The sequence below is a fragment of the Tympanuchus pallidicinctus genome, unplaced genomic scaffold (genome assembly GCF_026119805.1).
Source record: "Tympanuchus pallidicinctus isolate F22 unplaced genomic scaffold, pur_lepc_1.0 scaffold29, whole genome shotgun sequence".
Lineage (NCBI taxonomy): Eukaryota > Metazoa > Chordata > Aves > Galliformes > Phasianidae > Tympanuchus > Tympanuchus pallidicinctus.
Window position 1 is genome coordinate 1,389,041 of NW_026294746.1, and position 22,401 is coordinate 1,411,441.

The window sequence follows — 22,401 nt, forward strand, 5'->3', positions numbered from 1 at the left end:
TTGTTTTATATTCATTCACTTAAGTCTTAGCAGAGGGACTATGAAACTGTCTGATACTGATTGCTAGGAAGTTGTTTCCTACTGAGAAACTCAGGCAAATGACAACCATATATATATGCCAAGCAAGGGAAACAGCATACAACCGTGCAGAGGTCAGGTGGAGGAGGTTCACGTGGCTGACAATTTAATTACTCTGCAAAATCATTAAGCTCTGGAGATATGCCATTAGAAGTTCTGGCACATGCAAGTGCTGAAGGGATAATTAAAATATGCCTGGGAGGCTTCATTCCAAATTATTATTTCAGCACATGGAAGTTACTATATTTTTTCATGTACGTTTATTATGCCTCCCACCTGCAGAAGAATCTTTCCATCTGTCAATTTGTGCCTTTGCCAGCACAACCCAAGTGCATAAGCTACGACTTCCCATTACAGAGCACACGTGCCCTATTGCAGTCACACCCTCACTAGTTACAGCCTCCATATCCTGAGAGCTACCAGTGACCTTCATGGCACAAGAACAGATGTAAGCTCAGAGTAACTGTAAGCCAACTAGAGAATGGCACTACCTACTGACCTCTGTGCTTCTTTTTCATGGAATATAATCATGTGCAGGCAGCAGAATACAGTACAGAATCATGTGCAAAGAATGTCTTTCAAAAGGGTAATACAGAACGTGTACCCAAAATCTAACAAGCTGCTATTTTTCTCTTCTAAGTTTGGAGAGCATTGCTTCAGCAGTCTCAACAACTCCTCACAATCTGAAGCCTGGCATACCACAGTATTTTGGACAGATAAGACTGAACACAAGGCTGAGGTAGTGTCTGGCTGGCAGCCTCGAGACAAGTTTGGGGGAAAAAAAACAACAAAAACACACGCACACAAAAAATCTAGTCATCATTCATACAGTGTTACACAACATAAGCAACAGTGTAAACCAAAAAGAGCAAGGAGACAGCATGGCCCAGCCAACCCTGACTGAGGGACGCATGCTCCTACCTGAGGTTTCATGCTTTCTTCAGCACATGCAGAGCTGTGATGACTTTTCAGTTGTTTTCAGAGGAACATGGTCACCTGGGAAGCCTTGAGTGTGATCATCTTTTTTTCTCTACCTGCCCAGAGAAGTAATGTATTTATTGTTAAGAACAAAATTGTTCTAAAAACAAGGGCTATTATATATTTTTTAAAGAAATGCCCAGTGTCCCAGAGCTTTCACTACTGAAATGGAGTTCACACACTCTAGGAAGCAACAAGATGCCTGTTTTAACCCATAGAGCTTTCAGACACAAAGTGCTTTCCCACATATTTGCCCCTCTCAAACCTATAGGACCTGCCAGCCACTCACACCCAGCATTGCTTTTATCATTTGTAGCTGTTTCCAGGCTAGGCCATGTGCAACATGTTCGTGTCTGTCCTCTGCAGCCCCACTGCAGCCACCTCTAACACCCCTCTCCCCAACCACAGCATCTCAAGCAAAGCTAAGCTAGTGGACAAACATACACAACTGGGCAGAAACTGTGCAGAAATTACATCATCCTAATGGGGAAAATCTTCACAAGGGTGTTTAGCTGCAGAGCTGATTCCATTTTATATTCCTGGGTATTTAAGCATCAGAGCAGTTTTGTTACACATCTACAAAAATTCCAATCCCGTGTTTTCCATTGTAGGAAAATGTTTTCCCTTCTCCCATGCTGCCACCTGGTGGCAAACGAGGCTCCAGCTCCAACAGCCCGAAAGACACGTTGCACGTCTGCAAGCGCTTTCAGACTCCACGTACATCGCTGGTACGAGCTGTCTGAAGCTTTGCGTGTCGTGCTGGAAATGTTTTGTGCCCAATAGGTACAAGATCAGATCCAAACTTTCCTTATTCGCATACAATTACAGTGTGATACACAGAAACTGGGAGCTGGAAAAGACTTTCTAGCACTGGCTGACATCCGATCATCAAAACGGAACAAACGCAGGCAGACGCACCGGCACCTCGCAGAACCCCTCGAGGACTCCAGGCTCCCCATGCAGGGCTTTCCGTGAGCGCTGCGCCCCCTGGTGGCCAAACGTTGCAACACCGGCAAGCTGCCCGAGGACCTGAAGCTCCACATTCGTGCTACCATCCGACAGCGCTGGCTGACTGGAGAGGGTTTTGCAATAAAGCCTTCTGCATAATAAATACTCCGACAATAGCTATGCACGACTACAGAAATTTACATAGAAAGCTTTCTGCATTGCAAGCTAATCCCTTCTGCCACCATTTCTGGTTCTATTTACATCACAGGAACACCACATGCAGGGCTGGAACTAAGGTCTCTCTTTACAAAGCTACTGCCAAGAGCTCCAGAGTAAGAGAGTGAGGGGAATACACTTGGCAGTAACCCCTGCCACAGCCTCTGCATCCCCTACAGTGCTAAAAAGCATAGGCAGGATAAAGTAGTGATAACGTGTGGCAGAACAAACCATCCCTGGTCATAACAACTGAAGGCCTGCACAGGCAGGGGATGTGAGATTTCTTGCTAGCATAACTGGATTATGGATTTCCAGCCAAAACAATCAGGCTGCAGAACTACCACATCTACTTCATTACCTAAAAACAGTGCTTGCATAAGCATAGCCTTATTACCATGATCACTATTGATCAGTATTTTGCCACAGAATGCAATTGGGCACTAAGCAGTTTGGCAGATGCAGGGCTGCCTGTGGATGTTTCCCATTGTGAACCACATTGCTGCTTCAGAAGCACCTGTATTCCACATTCTGAGCACTCTGAGAAAAAATGAGAAGACATTAGAGGACACGCAGCACTGATGTGATCAAGGCTGTATCCTGTCAGCGTCAGGTGAAAAAACTGCAGGACACTCAGATCCCAGCTGCTGCCAGCAGGGGGCCAGATGGCCAAGTTTAAGGCTGGACCACTCAGGTGAGGTTTTGGGAGAGGCAGAGCCTAAGGAGGAGCTCCATGCGATTCAGGTAAGAGAATGCATAAGTAACAATTGCTTACCTCATGGGGGTAAAGGTGTAAGGCAGAAATGTGAATATATAGAGTAGACATGAACAGGAGCTCCTTTAACTTTAAAAAACACCCCTTCTTTGAAGACTGACATGTGAGTGCTTTCCAGGGACCAAATGGTTACACATCCCACAGAGAACCCAGAGAAAAGTTGCACACAAATGCATTTTATTTCTCTCTACAAACACAGAGACGCATACACAGTATGCATGTAAGCCGTAGGGCTGTCCCAGGAATGGGAGAAACACTATCCACCATGAATTACAGCACTCAATACAGACAAACAATCATTATTATAATGAAGATGCTAGAAAAAGCATAACTTACACCCAAATATATAACATTGACAAATCGAGCCTTTTATCTACTCTTTTCTTTAACATAAAGCAGTAACACATTATTTTTCTAAATCGAAAAAAGCAGCAAAATAGTAGAAATATTCCACATAGTTTCCTAGCTTCAGTTCATCCATCACACTGTATGTGCTAGGACTATCAAAGAAGAAAAGTCCAGGACAAAGCAAAAACCACCTTTCACACAGTGCAAGTTATGAGCAAATGGGAGGAATTGGAATTTAATTAAGTGTGCATGAACTGAAGTTGCACATTTATTCTCCAGAATGACTGAGCAAACAGGAGTTACCAGTCATACCAGAGCAAAGCCAATGGCTCTTACATGCAATACTAGGGAAATTCTCTTACTGCAATTCTTGCTCATCACAAAAGTAACTTCTACAAAAATATCCTCCTTCATTTGGAGACATGTGCCCACAAAGTGGGCAACACACTGTGCTCTGTACCACCAGTACCTACACAGCTTCAATACCACACAACAGAATGCCTGAGCTTTTGCCAAAGGATCCCATAAAAGTCAAAAGCACGCCATTCTTTTCACACATAAATAAAGTATATGGGGAAATAATGCACCCTACAGAAGAGAGGATCAGAGCTGGACTATCGGATGCAGTCAGTTTCTTCCTCTGGACTCTAAGAGGCAAAGGTTCACTGAGTGAGAGCTTCCCTGACTACCAGGGCCTCCAGAGAGTACCGGTGTCTTTTGGTGATGCTTGCTTCAGGGTGCTGGGCTTGCTGGGGGAAAAGGAAACCTCTGGAGCAGTGGACTGGCTCTTCTGGAAGTGACTTAGGAGCTTGGTCTGTGTTTCAGTTCGGACTTTATGAAGAGAGAGGAAATGGAAAGCCTCTTGCAAACACCGAGAATAACCCTCTCTGAAGTCAAACTGTGAGCTTTTATGGAAGGATCCTGAAGCTAGAGAAGGGAAGAAAGAGGGAGGGGAAAAAAAAGTAGTTTAGAGCAATTCTTCATGGCAAAAGGTTCAGAAAACCATCACAGATTTATAGAAAACTAAAGGCTGAAGTAAACTTGATACTCACTCTTCATTTGCAGCTGGCTCTGCTGCTTCAGGTAGCTGACAGTCATCTCCAGGATGTCGGCTTTCTCCAGCTTGGAGTTGGGTTGGTGTCTCTGGAACTCCTTCTCCAGGAGCAGCTTCAGCTGCTCAATGCTGCTGTTAATCCGGTCACGGCGCATCTTCTCCACCACCGGCTTCCTGAGCTGTAAAAAGCAAAGGGAAAGAGACTCACTGTTAGATCTCCTCTCTGCCATTTCACACTGTTCCTAAACAACGTGGACCAGTTTCTCAGCTTTTGGAAACTGCTACAAGAACAGCTGAGAGCATGGCTCCAAGCTGCCCCACCACGTCTGGACTTACTTTGTTTCTCTCCTTTGGCGTCAGCAGGTTGTCGGGCTCCAGGAAAACAACGCTGGGAGCCATCTGTCCCGAGAGGGGAAGGAATGTCTCAGAGTGGAAGTCCAGGAGAAATGTGCCGCTGGAAGCTGCCTCGGCCCTGCATTTATACTGTGCAGCCTTCCTGAGAGTCTGTGGGTCTGCAGCTTGGCGGAGTTTCCCACACTCTGTGGCCAATCAGAGAGATAGGCAGCACAATAACAGAAGCATCTATTCTTGCACGCTCCAGTGCCAGTGAATAGCCTGGGGATAATGACCTTCCCCCAGATGAGCAGGTGGGGAGTGCGTGGTACGTGAAAGCCCGGGATCAGAATTACATGTCAGAAGCTGGGAAAGAGCTGGCCTTCAATGGGCAAAGGCTGCTGACTAATGCCAGAGATCAATGGCATTCCCAGCACAGGCCGGCGGCCACGGGTGCGCAGGAAGGAGGCGGCCAGCAGCCGTGGAGGGCAACGAGCCCCCCGTGCAGGCTGCGTGCGGCCGCGCTGCTCCCGGGCTGCAGGAGGCACACGCTAAGCGTGCACCAATGCAGTGCACACACGAGCAGCTTCTGGCTTCCTGAGATAAAGAGCAGAAGTTCTTTAAGGCTGTTTGCCTCGTTCTCACAGTAAGCCAGGGGCACACCAGTTTTGCCCAAGTGAAACAGAAAACACCTTTTTCAGTTTGCCTCACTGCAAATCCCTTTAAATGTATTTGTAAAATATGTGCCTTTAAATACATATAGCTATCCAGAAAAGTTTCTATGTTGATAATTGTCCTCTTTCCTTGAGATCTTATGAACCTCTTTGAATACTCGCAAGCCCTGTCACAAGCACCCAATGTTGTTCAAACATCTACAAGATAAATCCAAGAGGAGAAATATTTGAGTTTGGGGATCAGCTCAATCTCATATGCTGCTTTCATTTAATCCATGCACAAAGGAGTGCAGAACAAATTCACACAGCCTGTAAAACTGCTAGAAGTCAAGATTCTGATTCCTCATTATTTTGCACTGCAGTCTCTGTTCAAAAAGAGTTAACAGTGCTGCTATTTGCATCTTATAAACAAATGCTTTATTTATGAGCTCCAGCCACATACAAACAGCCGTAGGGAATGGCAGCAGTGTTTTCTGCATTCTCTACACATGCACCCAAGACCTGCACAGAGAAGGGCTGCAGAAGGGCAGAGCAGGCCATGAACCACACATCTGAGCTGTGCCAGCCCCCGAATTTGCTCCAGGTGTGCACTGCAATCACGTCAGTTCAGCTCCCCTTTAGGCGAGCTTCAGCATATCCCTCTGCAAGCAGCAACATGGGAATGTGAACTGTCAGATAAACGACTGTAAAGTAATGCTAGGGATTATGGCTGGGATCTCTTACTGAATCAGCGAGGGTACTACATAAATACTGTGTCTACATCAATACAGTTTGTGTGTTTATCTATATACTGATACATTCATATATGTGATCTTGCATGTGTTTTAATGTGAATGCATAAACACGGCTACATTTCTCTCTGACCCTGCAACTCATGCATTTGTTCACCCAGGTAAGGCCTGAATGACCTCTTCCAGGATCTGCTGTTCCATCCCCATTGTACTGTTGGTGAATAGCCTCCCTTCTTTGCGTACAGAGCAGCAGCTGTTGGGCTCTGAGTCTTTTATGTCAAGTTGTGGGAAAGTTTTTGTGACACCATTTCACGTATTCTCCTTAAAGCTTGTGGATTATCTTTGAGCTCATGTAATGCCACCTCTGAAACCAATCTTTCTCTCTGTGCATCTCTCTTGGGGAGATTCTCTGAAAGAGAACCTCCTGAGTACCAACTCATTTTTTGAGCTCTCTGACAAGTGCATGAGGAATAAATGTGGCAATGCTGTGATCAATAGGGTCCACCTGCAATTTTGCCAGAAACAGCTTCAGTTTCCCAGATTAACTCCTAGTAAACAGCCCTAAGAGTCATCACTTCCGCTCACAGTGCAAGTTGCTCAAACAGGCACTCCAGTTTTAGCCTTACACAGGTGGCCAGTGTCAGATGCCTTCTCTGCAACTACCTGCAGCACAGAACTTTGAAACTCAGGTTCTCAGGAAGCTGTGCCTTATAGGGTTGCTTCACTGCAGGACTTTTACTCTGGGGAAGGACATATGAACTTCCCATAGCAGAACAGATGTGTGACTTGGGTCTCCTGGTCTGCCCTCGTCTTTTTTACCACATGAGTGAGCCCCTGCTGTTCTGGGGGTTTGCTCTGTGCTGCTGAAGAAGTGTACATGGGAGAGGGCAGAGGAGCTCAGCGGGGCTGCTGCTGCCTGCACCAGGACAGCTGCTGTAGCCCCGTGCCTTACCTCACTGCTGCAACACACGGCTCAAGTGAAAAGAGAATAAGAAAGCAATAATAATCATCATCATCCCTAGAATAATGCTAACAGAGCCAGTGGACTTTACACTAAGGCTCATTAATTCCCAATTATACACCTTTTACTGTGATTCCAAACATCCACAATATTGGATAGAGAACTTACTAGGATCCCAAGATACTGGATGTGGATGTTTGAAATATGGCATGAGTAATGCCCCAGAACCTCTGCCAGATGTTAGCTCTGTAGGAAGACTTAAGGATGCTGCTGCTTTCCCAAGTCTTGATGCTCATTGCCCCCATTGCTTCTCTCCTGATACATGCAGCCCAGATGGCCTTTTGGGAGCAGGGTTTCCCACTGAACACAATGCAGAGGCAAGCACCGTTGCTAATGCGGTTTGTAGTCAGGCACACTTCCTTTGTGACAGGAATGAATATAGTTAAGAAATGGTGTGGGAAACTCTGAGGTACACAAACTTCCATGGCAGTATGTTAGAAAGTCATTGAGAATGCCAAAATGCTTGAGAGCAATGGCTCAGAGAACAGGAAAGCCAGCAAAATTTTGGAGACATCATTAAGTTTTGTCCTAAAAATCATACTAAGGTTAAAAATAGAACAGTCCAGGTTTTGGAATTATTTGGGTCCTCACTAAAGCCAACAGGAACTCTGGCCTCCACAAAGAGCAAAGCAGACCACAGCATTCAGCCTGTAGGCTTTGTACCTCCAAAGCTCCTTTCTCATCTCTTTGTGCACAATTATCCCTCCACCTACAGAGGAATTCATCCAAATTCTAATCGGCAGAATTTAAGCCTTAATTTTCCCCTGTCAAATATCAGTCCTGGAATTTGGTCTGTTCCCTGTTTTGTTCCTTGAACCACCCCGTTACAGTTTAGAATATTAATGAAGAGCTTCCCCATAGAATTACTGATATGAAATCTGAGCTAATTTTCGTAGTAGCCAAGCTCAGCTCCTGTGGTTTGTGGTAAAAGACTGAATACTCATCAGGGGGCTGCAGACAGGGATGCCTCAGCTGAGATGCAGCTCCCTTGGGGATCTCTGACAAGCACCAGCACGACATCTGCACAAAGCAGTCACTGCTCTTCGGGTAACGTAAGGCCTGGGTGAGTGCACAGATCCTCATGGTGCAGAGGAACCTTTTGCTCTGAGTGCAGTGCAGCAAAGAGATGCAAAAATGCCAAAGCTGTGGTGATGGGTGACTGAATGGAACCTACACTGGTTGTGTTTTAAAGCTCAGCATTTCCAACCTTGTTCAAGGAACGGCCGCTGGCTGACACATGGAGCTAGGGAGCAGTGCCCTGCTGTTCCACAGCCAATGTGCTGTACTTATTTTTTCAATCATTCTGGCAAACATTTTTTTATCAAATGCAAGCCAGTCTTTAGTAAGGAGGCAAGACAGAATATGTGGCTCAGAAGTCGCAGTATGAGCTGAAACCACCTCTGCTGCCTTCAGAGGGACAATTCTCTTTGGCCTTACTGGTGGAAGAGCAAGGTTCTGCTCCTGCAGCTCATTCCTCAGCCATTTCCTCCCAGCCCTTCCTCGCTCTGCTGTTTGGCAGTCCCCTGCTTGGCCCTGTCACAATTTCTCTTTCTCTGCATGGCTTTCTTCACTTTCTTCCTTTTACTCAGACCTAATTTTCCCGTTCAAGCAGGTTTTTATAATCTGATTTTTCGTTCTGTCACTCTTTTTCCCGTCTGTCACAGGCAGATGTGGTCTGAGGACAGGAGTGTCTTACAGCCACTCAGACTGTGTGAGTTTGGAGTCCCTTCCAGTTTCCCACACTGCTCTCCTATTCACTGCATTCAGGCAGAGGATAAAGGAAGTGTGCCATGCTACAAGCTGAATTAGAAATGGTGTTTGACTTCCTTTTGTACTTCACAGAAACCTTGCTCTGGGTAGACCATCTGCATAGCACTCACAGTGGAGAAAACCATTGATCAAGGCCTGTCAGCCCAGCTGGGGGAACTTGGGAAAGTAATTCCTTGTGCCACTTCAGTTCTTTAGGGCTTAACATCTGGCTGGAGGGGGAGGCGACAGTTGATGGTTTAACAGTCGTGCTTCCTTTCAAGTTTGGGATGCTGTTTTGATCCCCTATAAGCCTTTCTGAAATCCTGTTTTTAATAACATGGAAAGCATCCGCAAGACCAAGCATAATGCACTGGCTTTGCATTTTCAAAGTGCTTTACAAATACCAACTAATGAATCTCAGCAACCTCCTCTGCAATGTAAGAATGTATTACTAGCAAAGTTTTTTACAAAGGTAGAAAATGAGACAGAAAGGAGAAACCAAAATTTCAGTATTTCAGCCTACCTGCAGTCCAGTGGTCTAAAACAGAAGTCATTTTAGACTTGTTTTGAGAAGATGCTCAGAACCCACTTTTGTTTTAATTGGCTTTATTATCTCTGAATAGCTGCCAGTACCCCAGCTTATGGGAGAATAGGGATTACCTGCATGGACCACACTTGCAGCAGTGCCCCTCCTAGCTAAGCAGATGCAAAAGTTCTCCTTTGCACTCAAGTTCAATAGTGCCTTTTGCAAATGTGATTCAGTACAATTTGTTCAAACCAAAAAAATAGCTGAAAAGGAAAATGCACTCAAGTGCTCAATCAGGAAGTACTTAATGATCGAATCGATAGAAATGGACTTGATCTGTTTGGAAAGTAAATCAAGATTTAATATTAAAATTAATTTGTTTATTCATGCTCCCAGAGACCTACCAAAACCTCAGTGTTAAACTGCAGCTGTCCCCAGTCGTAGTGCAGAGCTGTCTGTCGGCACCACTCAGTTCATCCAGCTGCTTCCCAGCAGTAACAGCTATTCTGGGAGCTCAGAAGAGAGGATACACTGTGCCCTGAATTACATCAACTCTCTGTAAGAAGCTGAACAGAGTTCGTAAGAGAATTTCAGGTCTTAGGCAGCTGGGCTGGATGAAACCAGGGCTCAGAAATGCAGAAGGATCCATTCTGCTGTAGTGAACAATTCAGTGCTGTCTGTGTGTGGCTGGTGTTACATGCTGACCACTGTCCATAGCAAAAGGTGTCTGGACAACAGACCCCAGCAGCAGCTCTTAGGGCTTCTTGTCTAATTTCTACTCACAGCCTCAAGCTGCAAATGCTCACGGGCACAAGTGCTGCCAGCTACACAAGGTGGTGTTCTGGGGGTCCCAGTGCTATTCTCTATACTGCTTCTTCTTTAGGGTCAGAAACTTCCCCCATTGCACTAGATTCCCTTGACCCTGAGGTCTGACAGTGCACCTTGCACTATGACATGATGGTGAGGGCAACCAACTCTACCTTATGTGCAGTTAGATCCTGCACATGTCCCTCTGCCAGTCTTCTGGCAAAGAGAAAAAACAAAAAATGTCAATGCAAGCACATTCAAATGGTAAGTAAAAATCCATTAAAATACTTCTACTTTTATTATAACTATCAAATAAGTTTTGTTAAATCCCTATGACTTTCTATCCCATTGAATTGTTTGTTGAAACCCAAATTTTGACATCTGAAAGGTTAGCAATGATGTCAGATCAATGTAAGAACTGAATAGCACTATCTTCCAAGGACAAAACCAAGGAAGTGCAGGAGCTCAGCAGCAGCAACAGGCTGCTCCCCTGCCTTGGCTGGAGCTGAGCAGATGACTGCTGGGCTCCAGGTGTTCCTAAGGGCTTTGGAGAGTGCACTGAATTCACTCACCAAGATTTGGGATGCTTTACAGTCTCAAAACTGGCGGCATGTGTGAGCAAAGTGCTGGTCTCAGCACTCTCCCTGAGATGGGAACCGTTTTGTTCCTGAGATCATAACCAACAGGCCACTAACAGAGTAATTACAGAGCAAGGTGTAGCTGAGTCCCCTGCTAAGGACAGAAGGATAGGATATTTTCTGTGACTATTTTATATGGGTTGCTGGAGAAGGAGGGTGGTAAACACATAACATGGTGGCTCCCGCGAAGCCTGCTCCCAGGGCAATGTGTTCCTTTGAGCCATAATTGATTCCTGCCATCAGGCACCAGCCTGCTCTCCCCCAGGGTCAGAGCTTTCCCACATCCAACCCCATTATCCCACAGACCGTGCCTTTTGTACAACACACTCCAGCTATTCATGTGCAAAGCAGCTGTAATCCCCAGACCTTTCAGAGTCAATATACCAGGAAATAATAAATCCCTCTTGTGCACTCTTGAATATGCTGAGAGGTGACTTGTGGGAATTTCAGCTGGGCAGAAAAATAATAAATTCTCCTTAATTTTTAATTATTTTTAATACTCATTATACAAAGACTATGTCATTGGGTGTATGACTATTTCAGGGTCAGCCACACAAGCAGCTACAGAAATTGCTTTTGCCTCTAACAACCCTGAAAATGCAGATCAAGTTGTCTCATATGTTTCTTAATGATAAAAGACCACTTATGCACCTGGGAATAACAGAACATTAAGTATTCGGGATCTAAAGAAAAACTAATTCAAGAGGTTAAACATGTAAAGAATGTACTTTACAGTAATTAAAGACATTTTTTGCCAGGGCTCTGATGTTTAAAGAAGGCACAATAATGCCACATTGAGTTTCCTCTCTAGCACAGTACCCTATGGTGCACTCGTGCCCTGCACGCTCCTGCTTGCAGAGTTCTGTCCCCAGACCTGTTCCTTCTCCACTTTGCTCTCACAGGAGTTTGCAGGATATCCAAGCAATGCCTCTTCTGCCAGGAAAGCACAAGGGCTCTCTAGCACCCGTGGCAGTTCCTAACAGGCCTCTGTCCAGTAGCACTGCTCCCATTTCCCAAGAGAGCACCCTGAGGCACAGCACAGCAAACCAACCAGCCAGGGCTGCAGCTGAGCTCAGCACTCCTCCAGCCCCCCGAGTGTGAACCAGCATCCCTGCCCCCCGCCCCACCTCGCCCCTTTCTCCTAGTAAACAGATTCCTGAGTAACTGCTGCCTGCACAGCACAACATGAGCTTTTCAGCCTTACTCACTGAAAAAGCCTTGTGAGTTCATAGTGCCCTGACAGAAGCACAGGCTCCACAAAGGAGTTATTAGCACTAGGCTGTGTGGGTTTGAATTTCTCTGCCTTTCCCATACTTTTCCCCTATTGATAACATTTCTTGTAGGGACAATAGAAGTGTGCCTTGCAACTACTCACAACATTAGTGATGGTGCTTGAACCTGAATGATTTAAAGGGAAAGAATCCAACTCCCAAAAGACCATCTGGCTATCGGTTATAAGACAGCAATAAAGGTCAGGCTTGCTTCTCAGGAGTCAGGAAAAAGATGTTCTTTGACGTTGAAGAGTTTCTTAAATTTAACCAGCTTGGTACATGTCTACCTGTCACCTCCTAGCTTCAAGGCCTGACACCAGTGCTCATTTGCTAGGAGGGAGAACACAGGACGCCAAGTTTTGGAGGAAGTCCATTCAAAGGCTACAGAACAAAGGGTAACATCTTATGACAGCTGGCAAAAGCTATGGCATGGTCTCTGAGCTGTATCTTATCTTGTACCATAATCCTTTGACCAGTTCAAAGCGTTCATGAGATGACTTGTCTCCTGGCTTTCCCACAACACAGGAATAAAGGGCTCTGAAGACAACATCTGCCCTTAACAAAGAGCTAAGCCCATTCAGGCCCATACAATGAAAACCATGAAGCTGGCTACTTCAGCAACACTTCCCTCCTTCCTGTCAACTTCTTGTTAAACCTGGGCTTCACTTAAGGACTTCCAAATAAGAATCTGTCCTTGGCTGTCTTACCTCACACATGCCTCCCTCCGCCGTTTCCACTTCTAGATCCTCAGGCATACTCCATGCACAAGCAGCACACTGGGAGATGAGCACACCTCTGCCCCTGCAGGCCAGGCCTCAGGCAATGGGACACAGCAGTTCGCTCCAGCAGCTTAGATGGTTTTCAGTGCTGCCTCAATACACCCTGCAATCAGACAAAATCAGAGTTCATCTGAAGTGTCCACAAAATTTCATTCATTTTCTTGCCTTTGCCAAAAAAGAACATTTGCTTATTTTTGGTGAAACGTTTCATGCATATAAGAGCAAGCAGCACCATCTCCGTCTTCCAGATGAGAAAACTGAGCAGGGCTGATATGGCTGATATGGTAAACCAGTAAAGGTAAAGTATGGTAAAGCAGTGTGCTGGTTGAACGCTCTTGGCAGGTCCAGTCTGTCGCAGTGCAGGGACACTCCTAGGTGGGATGAAAAGATGTCATGCCTCAAATCTCAGGTGAGCAGGAGAATTGGAGATCGGCCTTGGTTACTCAGTCCCTTGGACAACCTGCCTCTGCCTGCTCAAGCCTGGGGCTCTGGGACTGAACTTGATGCTGTTATTTAGCTCATCCCTACCATCATGCTTGAAAGAATCTGTATGAAAGAAAGAGGATAAAAAAGGGACAAGAAAGAACTATGGGGTGACCGGGCCAGTTCTGCCAGGAGGCACATGCCTGTCTGTAATAAAAGCCATGCAACACTGTCCCAAGAGGGTCATGGTCCCAGTGTTTTAATGGGAAGAGGCAAACAGAGGTTACAATTTCCATTGGATTCTCATTCCATCTTTATTCAGCCATCCTAGCACCTGACTTCAGACTCTCCACAGCATTTAGACATGCCAGGCTAACAAACTCGTTGTTTCACCCTGATAACACATCAGTTCACTCATTACTGCAGTAAAAACAGTGCAACGACTGCATGCACAAGCACAAACATGCACACATGGCCCGGCACACTGCAGCTAGGAGGCTGGCTGGGAAGCGTGCTCTTCAGAAAGAGTAACAGGATGTGTCTGGTGCTGTTGATTTGCACCCTAACACTGTTCCCCGCCTTCCTTTCCTACCTTCCCCCAAAAGCGTGCCTCCTCCACTCCACAAATGTGACTGGCACATGCAGGGACGCAGCAGCGCTACTGAGCGCAGACAACCAGCTGGAGGGTCAGTGTTTTCCCAGATCCCTGGGCAGCCCAGCAGAGCCAGGCTGCACACTCCACCAGTCGGTGTGGGCAGAAGGTTATTCTCTCCAGGGCATTTAGGATCAATGCACCGTGCACTGATGGATGCTTCCCCTATTGTTCAGCTGCGTGCCTGGATTGGCTGACTGGCTGTGGGAAACACCAGCAACCTCAAGACTCACATATTTGCTAAACGCTTGGGTGTATAAATAGAGGTGGTCAGCACTGCCAGAGCCTCATGCTCAGCACAGCAGCCCACGTGGACGGGCAGCACCCAGGGCTGACAGCACCTGGAATGGCTCCCAGTAACACTCTCATGATCCACATGGATGAGAAACTGCTGCCAAAAGAGAAGAATAAAGTAAGTAAAGCCCTTGACAGGATCACATTGGTCAGGACTGGTCTGTGCTCTGTGCAAGGCACTCTCTCTGCCAAACAAGCATTACATGGGAAAAGATGGGGGAAGGAGAAAGAAGATGGTCTTGGGGAATACAAATGGGATTAAACATAAAATGAATGAGTGAGTAACAGGTAGGCAGCATAGCAAAGCTCTCCCACCAAAAGAAAGTGTCCTTGAACTTTGTGTGTACCAGGGAATGGGTCAGAAGGCAAAGTAGGTCAGGCCACAGAAAATCTCTAATAAGTGCTGCATTTCTTTTACAGCTCAGGAAGCCGGTGGTGGAGAAAATGCGCCGTGACCGGATTAACAGCAGCATTGAGCAGCTGAAGCTGCTCCTGGAGAAGGAGTTCCAGAGACACCAACCCAACTCCAAGCTGGAGAAAGCCGATGTCCTGGAGGTGGCCGTCAGCTACCTGAAGCAGCAGAGCCAGCTGCAGGAGCCAGGTGAGCACAGAGCACCACCACATCACACGCTCCCATGGGCATCTGCTATCCCAGAAATCCCCCCAGACCACAGCCCAAAGGCACATTCAAGTCTCAAAGACTCAGTCCCCTGAAAGAAGCTTCATGCACAAGCTGCCACTGCCCCGTGCTTGGATAACAACCTTATCTCACTCTATTTGCTTTTCTTTCTTTTCTAGCATTCATTCACAAGAACCCAGAGCAGGACTTCAACAGCGGATACCTGCGGTGCCTAAAGGAAGCGATGCATTTTCTATCCTACTATGAACCCAGGAAGGAAACTCAGGCCCAGCTGCTCAAGCACTTCTGCAAAGCTCAGATGGGTGCAGACATCACACGCTCTCCTGCCACACGCAGTGCACCTCGCTCACCCTGTGTGTTTGCCAGAAAGCAGCCTGCCCAGAAAACTGCCCAGAAAACTGCAGCAGCAGCTCATACCATCTGGAGACCCTGGTAGACCTACTGATGAACTTTGCTTTATTCCTATGTTTTGCTAAAAAGAAAGAAAAAAAAAATAGAGGGACTTGTGATTTAATAATCCCTCTTCAAAGTAGGAAACATTGCTTTCCAAAGGTGGGAGGGGGAAGGCTTTGTTTTTCTGTTGTGAGAAATGAAGGTCGCTGAGTAGTTTCCCTTCACACTGAAGGACTGTGTATCTCGCAGCAGATCTGCTGCTCCTGCCGGTGGCTCCGAGCCGAGAGAAGGCTGAGCTCTGCAGCAACCTGGAGCCAAAGCCCTTCGCTTCCACCTCACCTCCTGGCTGCTGAGCCCGCGGCTGTCAGTGGAAATCTCTCTATGAACTCCCTGGGTCACTGGTTCAAGTGCTGCATTGTCTGCAGACAATGTCCCGACCTTCGCAAAGAAGGAGCACTTCTGAGAATGTACTTTGTATCATAAAGCCAGCATTGAGCTCTCCTGAGTGAAAGATGTTATTCAGAATCACTGATGCTTCTGAACTTCCTATGCTATTCATAGCACAATTCCTTACAGATCGTTATTATGATAACAGATAGAGTAGGGAAAATTCTCTGAATATCCAGTATGCTGCTCTCCAAGGAGGGAAAATCGATGCCTTTTGTAAAGGAAGTACCTGTAATATATCTTGGGCGAGGGTGGGGGAGGAAGGGAGGCAATCAGTACAAAGCATTTGGCTGAATGTGCTAAAGAGCTTAAGAAGCTTTTATAAAGTTGTGATGTATTCATCCTGTGCGATGCTCAACTTTGGTGTCTTTCCTGTACAATACAATAAAAATGGTTTTGGCCTGTAATCCTTTGGTTTTAAATGATTAAAATGGATAATGCTCTGGGACACAACGCTGCAGGCAGACCCCTGCAGTGGGGAAGCCAGCAGATGCCATTTCCAAGCCCTTCGTTCCAGGACAGTTTGTATCTGTGACACTTGGCAGAGCAGGATTTCAGATCCTGCAGAGAAGGATCTCCAGGAGAAGCAATCAGAACCAAAACCGGAGGTGAAAGAGATGGGGCAATCTGAGTGGTGTAGCCCCAGGTACTTGCAGCAACCTATTTGGACCTCAGCAAATCACAAATCTCACAACCAGTTTATTTCTCCTCATTCTTCATTAATTTGCTCACCAATCTGTGCTCAGTTCCTTGCCTTCTGTCCAATTAAGAGGTAGTAACACACAAAACAATGGCTGAAAGGACAGATAATTCGATAGCAATCCAAGATTAAAACAGTATTTCTCCTCCTAAACCATTTCCCCATAGTCTTTACTTCTTTTCTTTCCCTGACACCTACCTAGGGGTCCAAAACACACCAGGAATGGGGTTTGTGTCTCAGGAGCTGAAAAACACCCACAGGCTTCAGAGTGCTCCCTACCCTCCTGCAGAAGAGATGCTTTCTCCACCGCCTCTCTTTCACATGGTCCTCCCTCGTTTTTCTCACCCCAGCTCAATTCAGCACACAAATCTGGCATATCCTCTTACAGGAGATTTACAAGAGGCTCCCTACACGCCTTGCACCAGCTGGGCGCCCCAAGCTAAGCAGGATTTGCAGAGGCACAGTGCCCACGTGCAGCCTGGGCAGGTCCATGGGCACAGAGCACATGGGTCAAACTCAGATCATCCAAGCTGATCAAATCAACTGTTTGCAAGCCCTGCTATCCGTACCTGGCCAGTACGTGACCTGCCATGGACCCCCTGCCACCTCACAACCTTTTGCTTTACCTCATTATGGCTGCATGGCCCCTTTGGCTTCTTACTTTACACAGAGCACACAAGCCAGGTGAGAGCTGTTCATCCACCTGCCAATGAAGTACAGGATGGGTTTCTGGGACCGTTCTGCAATTCACCGGTGCTGATGCCAGTGCTGAGACAGATCTGTTTTTCCTAACAAGATATGCAATAATTCAGAGGGGATATTCTTAGCTTTGCTGGTTGCTTAGTGATGGTGAAAAGTCACCACCTTGCTGCGCTCAACCTGCCTTTGTCAATTAGTACAAGCCTCTGCATCCCAACGAAACTCAAGCTGTTCATCCACGCCTGTGTATTTTTAAACCACACCCAATTAAGGCAGCAAGCAGCCCTGGGCTGGGGCAGCTCCGGCCCTCTGCCTGCAGGGAGCGCGAGGAAGGCGGCCCACGACTGCACGAGGCCCTTCTGCTCCTGGGCTGCCAGAGCCTGCGGGCTTCACCTCCCCAATTACTGGTGAGCAAAAAGCCAGACCTCCGGTTTCACCCTTCCCAGCGAAGCAAAGGTTATGTTTACAATTTATTAATTATTATCACTTATAATAATTGAATGTAAAGCTCCTCTGTCCCCTGGGGTTACGCTCCCCTGCCCCAACACATTCCCGCCCCTCGGGAAGACGTTGTTTATTATGCTGATCCCACAGCCCAGGAATACTCTCCTGACAAAGCCCCTATTAACCTCAGAGTGTGGGCCTGAGTTTCTCAGAGTTTCCCACACTTTCTTCCCCATTTATGACATTCAAAGGGACCACAAAGGAAGCGTGCCTCACAACAGCCCGCATTAGTGACGCTTTTTGGCTCTGCATTGTGGTGACCAGCAATTCCTGTCCCGATAGGCCATCTGGAGCGCTATTTTCCCAAGGAGCACATTGATCGATCAGCATTATGTGAGCCCTTTTAAAACTTGGGAACGTTATGCTCTTTGACACTAAATAGGTGTCTTGAGAGGGGTTGTCAGAAAGATTTTAAACCATTTATGGAAAGCATAGAAAAAAATATTGTAATTATTTCTTTAAAAACACCATCAAAAGCATTTCTGAGACAGGCTGACGTGGATATAGGAAATGGTCTAAAATAAAGATGCTCTGTGGAAAGGCAAGGTGTAAGCCACCAAGCCATGTGCACGAAGCATGGCCTAGGGCACACAGGAGCGTGAGGCTCCAGTCAGCCTGTGCTGACTGCCACCTCCCAGCAGAAGCTCCACGGCCCAGCAGTGCTCCAGCTGTTTGGATACGGATGATCTCATGGGTGGTTTTGCAACTCATGACCACAACGGGATTGACAGAGGAATCACTAAGAAAGTAAGCCCTTGTGTGCACAGCATGGCTGCTGCTTCCAACAGTAGGCCTACCCAGCACAACAGCCTCTGAGAAAAGGAGTGACTGTGCCACATTCTGCACATCTGGCAATATGGGGCCACGTTTCTGTGAACCCTGCTTCTGAGCCCCGCTGCCAGCCTTCCTCCTGGCTCCACACAACAGGGGCACAGATCCCTGGCAGAGAGGGGATGGGGCCTGGACCACCAACAGGTGTCAGTGGGACAGACCAGGAGCTGACAGCTGAATTTCAAGAGCCCCGGCTGAGAAAACTGCTTACAGAGGCTTTGGCACAGAGCAATCCTTCTGCCTCCAGCAATGGAGTTCTTCCCTTACTGAAGCATTTCCAGAGAGCACATCCCACACAGGATGCACAGTAGAGACACTCCAGGGAGTTCCTTAACCTGACGTTCATGTGGGGAAGTATCTTGTTGCCTGTAAGTCTCCAAGCTTCAATAATCAAAACAAACATAAGAGGGGGAAAAAAAAAAGAAAAAAAAAAAAGACTTGTTTCTTTTTTATTCCTCCCAAGCTACCAGGGTAGGTGAGGCAGATCTGCTGTCCTTTCAGGGGAGGGAAGCTGGGGCTCAAGGCGCAGGGCTGTTGTTTTGTGCACGCTGCAAGGCAGCTTGCCTGGTTCACCATTCACATCAGACGGTGTGAGCCCGCAATTCCAAGGGTTTCCCACATTGCCCCATTCACGGTGTTAAACTGCCAACAAAAGAAGTGTGCCTCGGTGGGTCCCGAGCAGAAAGCTAACGCCTGCTGCACCATCTGCCCGCGCCGAGGAACGGATAATGCTTTAATCAGCGCGAGCTGGTTTAGCCCTTGGGAGCCGTGGGACGTTGGTGATGGGATGGCATTATTTAAAACCACTCACTTCGTATCTCTGGAAATTGGGATGAACTGGAAATTGGGTCACAGCTTCCTTCCCACCTCGCTGAGCCCTTGGCCTTCCCACAGGCCACAGCCTTTCTGCGTGGGCCCAGAGCTGCACAGCACACCCAGAACGGACATAGAGCAGGGATTGCACCTAACAGTGCTGGCCACTGGCTGACAAAATAATGCTAGGAATTGATTTCCACCAGGACTCACGCTCTCTGCTCAGCAATAGGTTTTTGCCAACCATCAGCGATGACAACAGGTTGTGGCCTTGCTGACGGTGATGCTGAGTGCAGGGAAGCAGGCTGACCGCAGCTGGCACAGGAAATGAAAGGTTTCCTCATCAGTTTTGAAAGATTGGCAGAGGAAACAGACAGGGCTTCCACGAACTCTGCTGTAGTGAGAAATGGGTACTCAAGCGCTAACAGTGCCAGCCTCTGACCTTGCATTTGCAAGGGCACGACTGCTCTGCCAGCTCCATATTGGATGGAACTGGGGCAGAGGGCCCAGAACCTGCAGCTGCCTGGAAAACATCTCAGAAAGGCAGCTTTAGCCCCAGATCCTGACTGCTCCCTTCTGCTTCCCTACCTGCCCTGTAATGCACAAGGCAAGGTACTGAGAAAGCCCAAGGTGGCAGAGAGCTCCAGGGTATCCTAGCAGCTGTGCTTACATCCAGCAAATAGGGTAACGCACATAAATTGATAGCAAGAACTGACCTTCCTACACCTCAGCTATCTGTACAGGAAACTATATTTAGGGGTTTGCTTAGAGGCTCAGAACCGAGGGAACAGGGAGGCATTTGCAAACCACCGTGAAATCAAATAGGACACATTTGGGCAAGGCCTCATAATCATTACATGCCACGGGCTGCCATAGGAGAGCCCAGATTATCCAAACAAAGCAAGGAAGAGCTCTTAATATGCCTTACAGACGGACTTGACACATTTAAACAAGGGAAAGGAAAATATTGCGAGCTAACAGCTTAGAGCAAGTTGTTTCAAGGGTTCTTCCCTTGATTTCACTCTGTAGTTGTCTAAAAATTACCTGGTACTGTATTCATCTAAGCACGGTTTAATGTCAATGAGGGGGTTTACTCCCTCTAATTCTGCATCTTTTCCTTTTCAAGCTCTCTTTTGGTCATTTGGCATTATCTCTTCCTGGGATCAGTCTTCTGTGCTTAATTTCAGCACAGCCTGGGAAAAGGCAGCACATTGAGACGTCGCCGTTCCCAACATCAGGCAGAAGTTGGATTATAATGACGGCAAACGCTTTCCCACGTTCTTACCCCAGCGCCCTCATGCCAGGCCCTATTGTGTCACACGCTCCTCTGTCCACCTGCTCCTTTGGGAGCAGGGTATTATCCCCAGGCAATTCACAGTCAATTTACCATGCTGTAATAGATGCTGTCCCTATTGTCCCGGGGCACACATGGATTGGCTATCTCGACTGTGGGAAACTCAAAGTAGCTTTGGACCCATACATTTGTATGCAGCTCCTGCGTATAAATAGAGCAACTCTCCACTGCTTTCCCCACCGGCCAAGCAGCCAGCTTCGTGCTGACGGCAGCTCTCGGATAATGGCACCCAGCGCTCTCTCCCTGGAAATCCTGACACCCAAAGAGAAGAACAGAGTAAGTATCCGCTCTGACTGCAAGGGCACACGGCTGAGAAGGGCTGAGCCTCTTTAGCAGAGGATGACATAGAGATGGAAGGGGAAAATCACGTCACTAACTGCCCTCCTGCTTTGTGTTACAGCTCAGAAAACCCATTGTAGAGAAACTGCGTCGCGATAGGATTAACAGCAGTATTGAGCAGCTGAAGGTGCTGCTGGAGAAGGAGTTCCAGAGACACCAACCCAACTCCAAGCTGGAGAAAGCCGACATCCTGGAGATGACTGTCAGCTACCTGAAATACAGCCGAGGTGAGCGCACACCCTGATCCCCGACTCCTTGCTGCCCTTGCTTTCTGACACAACAGCCATCTGAGTCTGCCTGCCTAACGCTTCTTTCCTCATCTCCTCTTTCAGCTTTTGCAGCATCTGCCAAAAGCCTACAGCAGGATTACTGTGAAGGGTATGCCTGGTGCCTCAAAGAAGCTCTGCAATTCCTCTCTCTCCATTCAGCAAACACAGAAACCCAGATGAAGCTGATCTGCCATTTCCAGAGGTCACAAGCAATGCCCAAGGACTCTGGTTCTCCTTCTGCACCCACTTCCACTCACCACTCCTCTGCAAAACAAGCACCAGCAAAGCCCTCCTGCAACCTCTGGAGGCCTTGGTAGGCCAAGAGCACGTCCACCATCACCTGGACACTGATGCACATTCCAGAGGAGATCACGACTTGCTACAGAAGTCCCCCTACTCCTCTCACCAGTAGGAAAAAATGTTTTCCTTCTGCAGAGCATTACTGCACATGGATGCCTGCTTCCCTTCTTCCAGAAGGACTGAAATGTTCCCACCACGTGGAAAGAAAGTTATTCTGAAGGAATGCGGCATGTAACCCTCCTGCTAGGAGGACCGAGTTGTTCAGAGAGGAACGCTGACTGTACTTAACCTCAGTGAGGTTGCACGGGTACATCTGTTGAGAAAGCTGTAACTGCTGAGATGTTTGGGTCAGTGTTTTCAGGTGTCTGCTCAGCAGCAGCCCCCCCTGCATCCTGCCCCGCTCGGGACCCCCACACCACCTGCACCTGAGCTGCAGGCAGCAGCTGGGGCTGGGCTAAGCGCAGACATGTGAAAACCTGGCTGCCAGCAGGTTCTATGATATTTGTAGACTGTACTGAGCTCCGGAAATGGTTACACCATAACTCAAGCTGCGTAGAGGAAATTCCTCGGGATGTCTTGCTCGCAAAGTCAGAGTGCTGTGTTTGTGAGGTTCAGGATATGTATGCCTTTTATAAAGGCAACACCTCCTTCTAATATCCTTATAGGAATGAAAGTTACGGCCGCGTTGTCGATTTTACATGAAATATTTATCAGTCTTTTATGAAAGGCAGTTGTACAAATTATATTTACTGTTTGGTAGCCCCGCCGGGGAGAATGTAAAATCAGTGCTGTCCTTGGAGGACGTTATGATGTTATGTGC

General features: G+C 47.3%; 3 protein-coding genes across 6 annotated transcripts in view; 2 read left to right on the forward strand and 1 right to left on the reverse strand.

Annotated features, from left to right (window-relative positions):
* The window catches only part of LOC128085121 (transcription factor HES-5-like), a 67,269-nt gene that overhangs the window by 43,738 nt on the left and 1,130 nt on the right, over positions 1-22,401 (reverse strand). For 2 of the 4 annotated variants that reach the window (XM_052692125.1, XM_052692124.1), the window contains exons 2-5: positions 12,852-13,026; positions 4,731-4,933; positions 4,393-4,573; positions 3,164-4,267 (exon numbers count right to left, since the gene is read on the reverse strand). In XM_052692125.1, coding sequence (XP_052548085.1) covers positions 4,026-4,267; positions 4,393-4,573; positions 4,731-4,793 — 486 coding nt within the window. In that variant the 5' untranslated portion in view covers positions 4,794-4,933; positions 12,852-13,026 and the 3' untranslated portion in view covers positions 3,164-4,025. Of the gene's footprint in view, positions 1-999; positions 1,113-3,163; positions 4,268-4,392; positions 4,574-4,730; positions 4,934-12,851; positions 13,027-22,401 lie in introns of those variants that run through there. The other 2 variants (XM_052692127.1, XR_008208800.1) reach the window with 2 other exon arrangements.
* LOC128085124 (transcription factor HES-5-like) lies at positions 14,260-16,073 on the forward strand. The gene is made up of 3 exons (XM_052692130.1): positions 14,260-14,410; positions 14,713-14,893; positions 15,091-16,073. The coding sequence occupies exons 1-3, from the start codon at positions 14,288-14,290 to the stop codon at positions 15,366-15,368; spliced, it is 582 nt and encodes a 193-aa protein (XP_052548090.1). The 5' UTR covers positions 14,260-14,287; the 3' UTR covers positions 15,369-16,073.
* LOC128085122 (transcription factor HES-5-like) lies at positions 20,858-22,186 on the forward strand. Its single transcript, XM_052692128.1, has 3 exons — positions 20,858-20,949; positions 21,074-21,239; positions 21,345-22,186. The coding sequence occupies exons 1-3, from the start codon at positions 20,896-20,898 to the stop codon at positions 21,596-21,598; spliced, it is 474 nt and encodes a 157-aa protein (XP_052548088.1). The 5' UTR covers positions 20,858-20,895; the 3' UTR covers positions 21,599-22,186.

What these genes read in the sequence shown, in the direction of transcription:
- LOC128085124 (XM_052692130.1), top strand. Translation starts at nt 14,288, where the DNA reads ATGCTCAGCACAGCAGCCCACGTGGACGGGCAGCACCCAGGGCTGACA. An exon ending in TGCCAAAAGAGAAGAATAAA is followed by an intron (nt 14,411 to 14,712) that starts GTAAGTAAAGCC and finishes TTTCTTTTACAG; the next exon opens with CTCAGGAAGCCGGTGGTGGA. An exon ending in GAGCCAGCTGCAGGAGCCAG is followed by an intron (nt 14,894 to 15,090) that starts GTGAGCACAGAG and finishes TTTCTTTTCTAG; the next exon opens with CATTCATTCACAAGAACCCA.
- LOC128085122 (XM_052692128.1), top strand. Translation starts at nt 20,896, where the DNA reads ATGGCACCCAGCGCTCTCTCCCTGGAAATCCTGACACCCAAAGAGAAG. An exon ending in CACCCAAAGAGAAGAACAGA is followed by an intron (nt 20,950 to 21,073) that starts GTAAGTATCCGC and finishes TTTGTGTTACAG; the next exon opens with CTCAGAAAACCCATTGTAGA. An exon ending in CTACCTGAAATACAGCCGAG is followed by an intron (nt 21,240 to 21,344) that starts GTGAGCGCACAC and finishes CTCCTCTTTCAG; the next exon opens with CTTTTGCAGCATCTGCCAAA.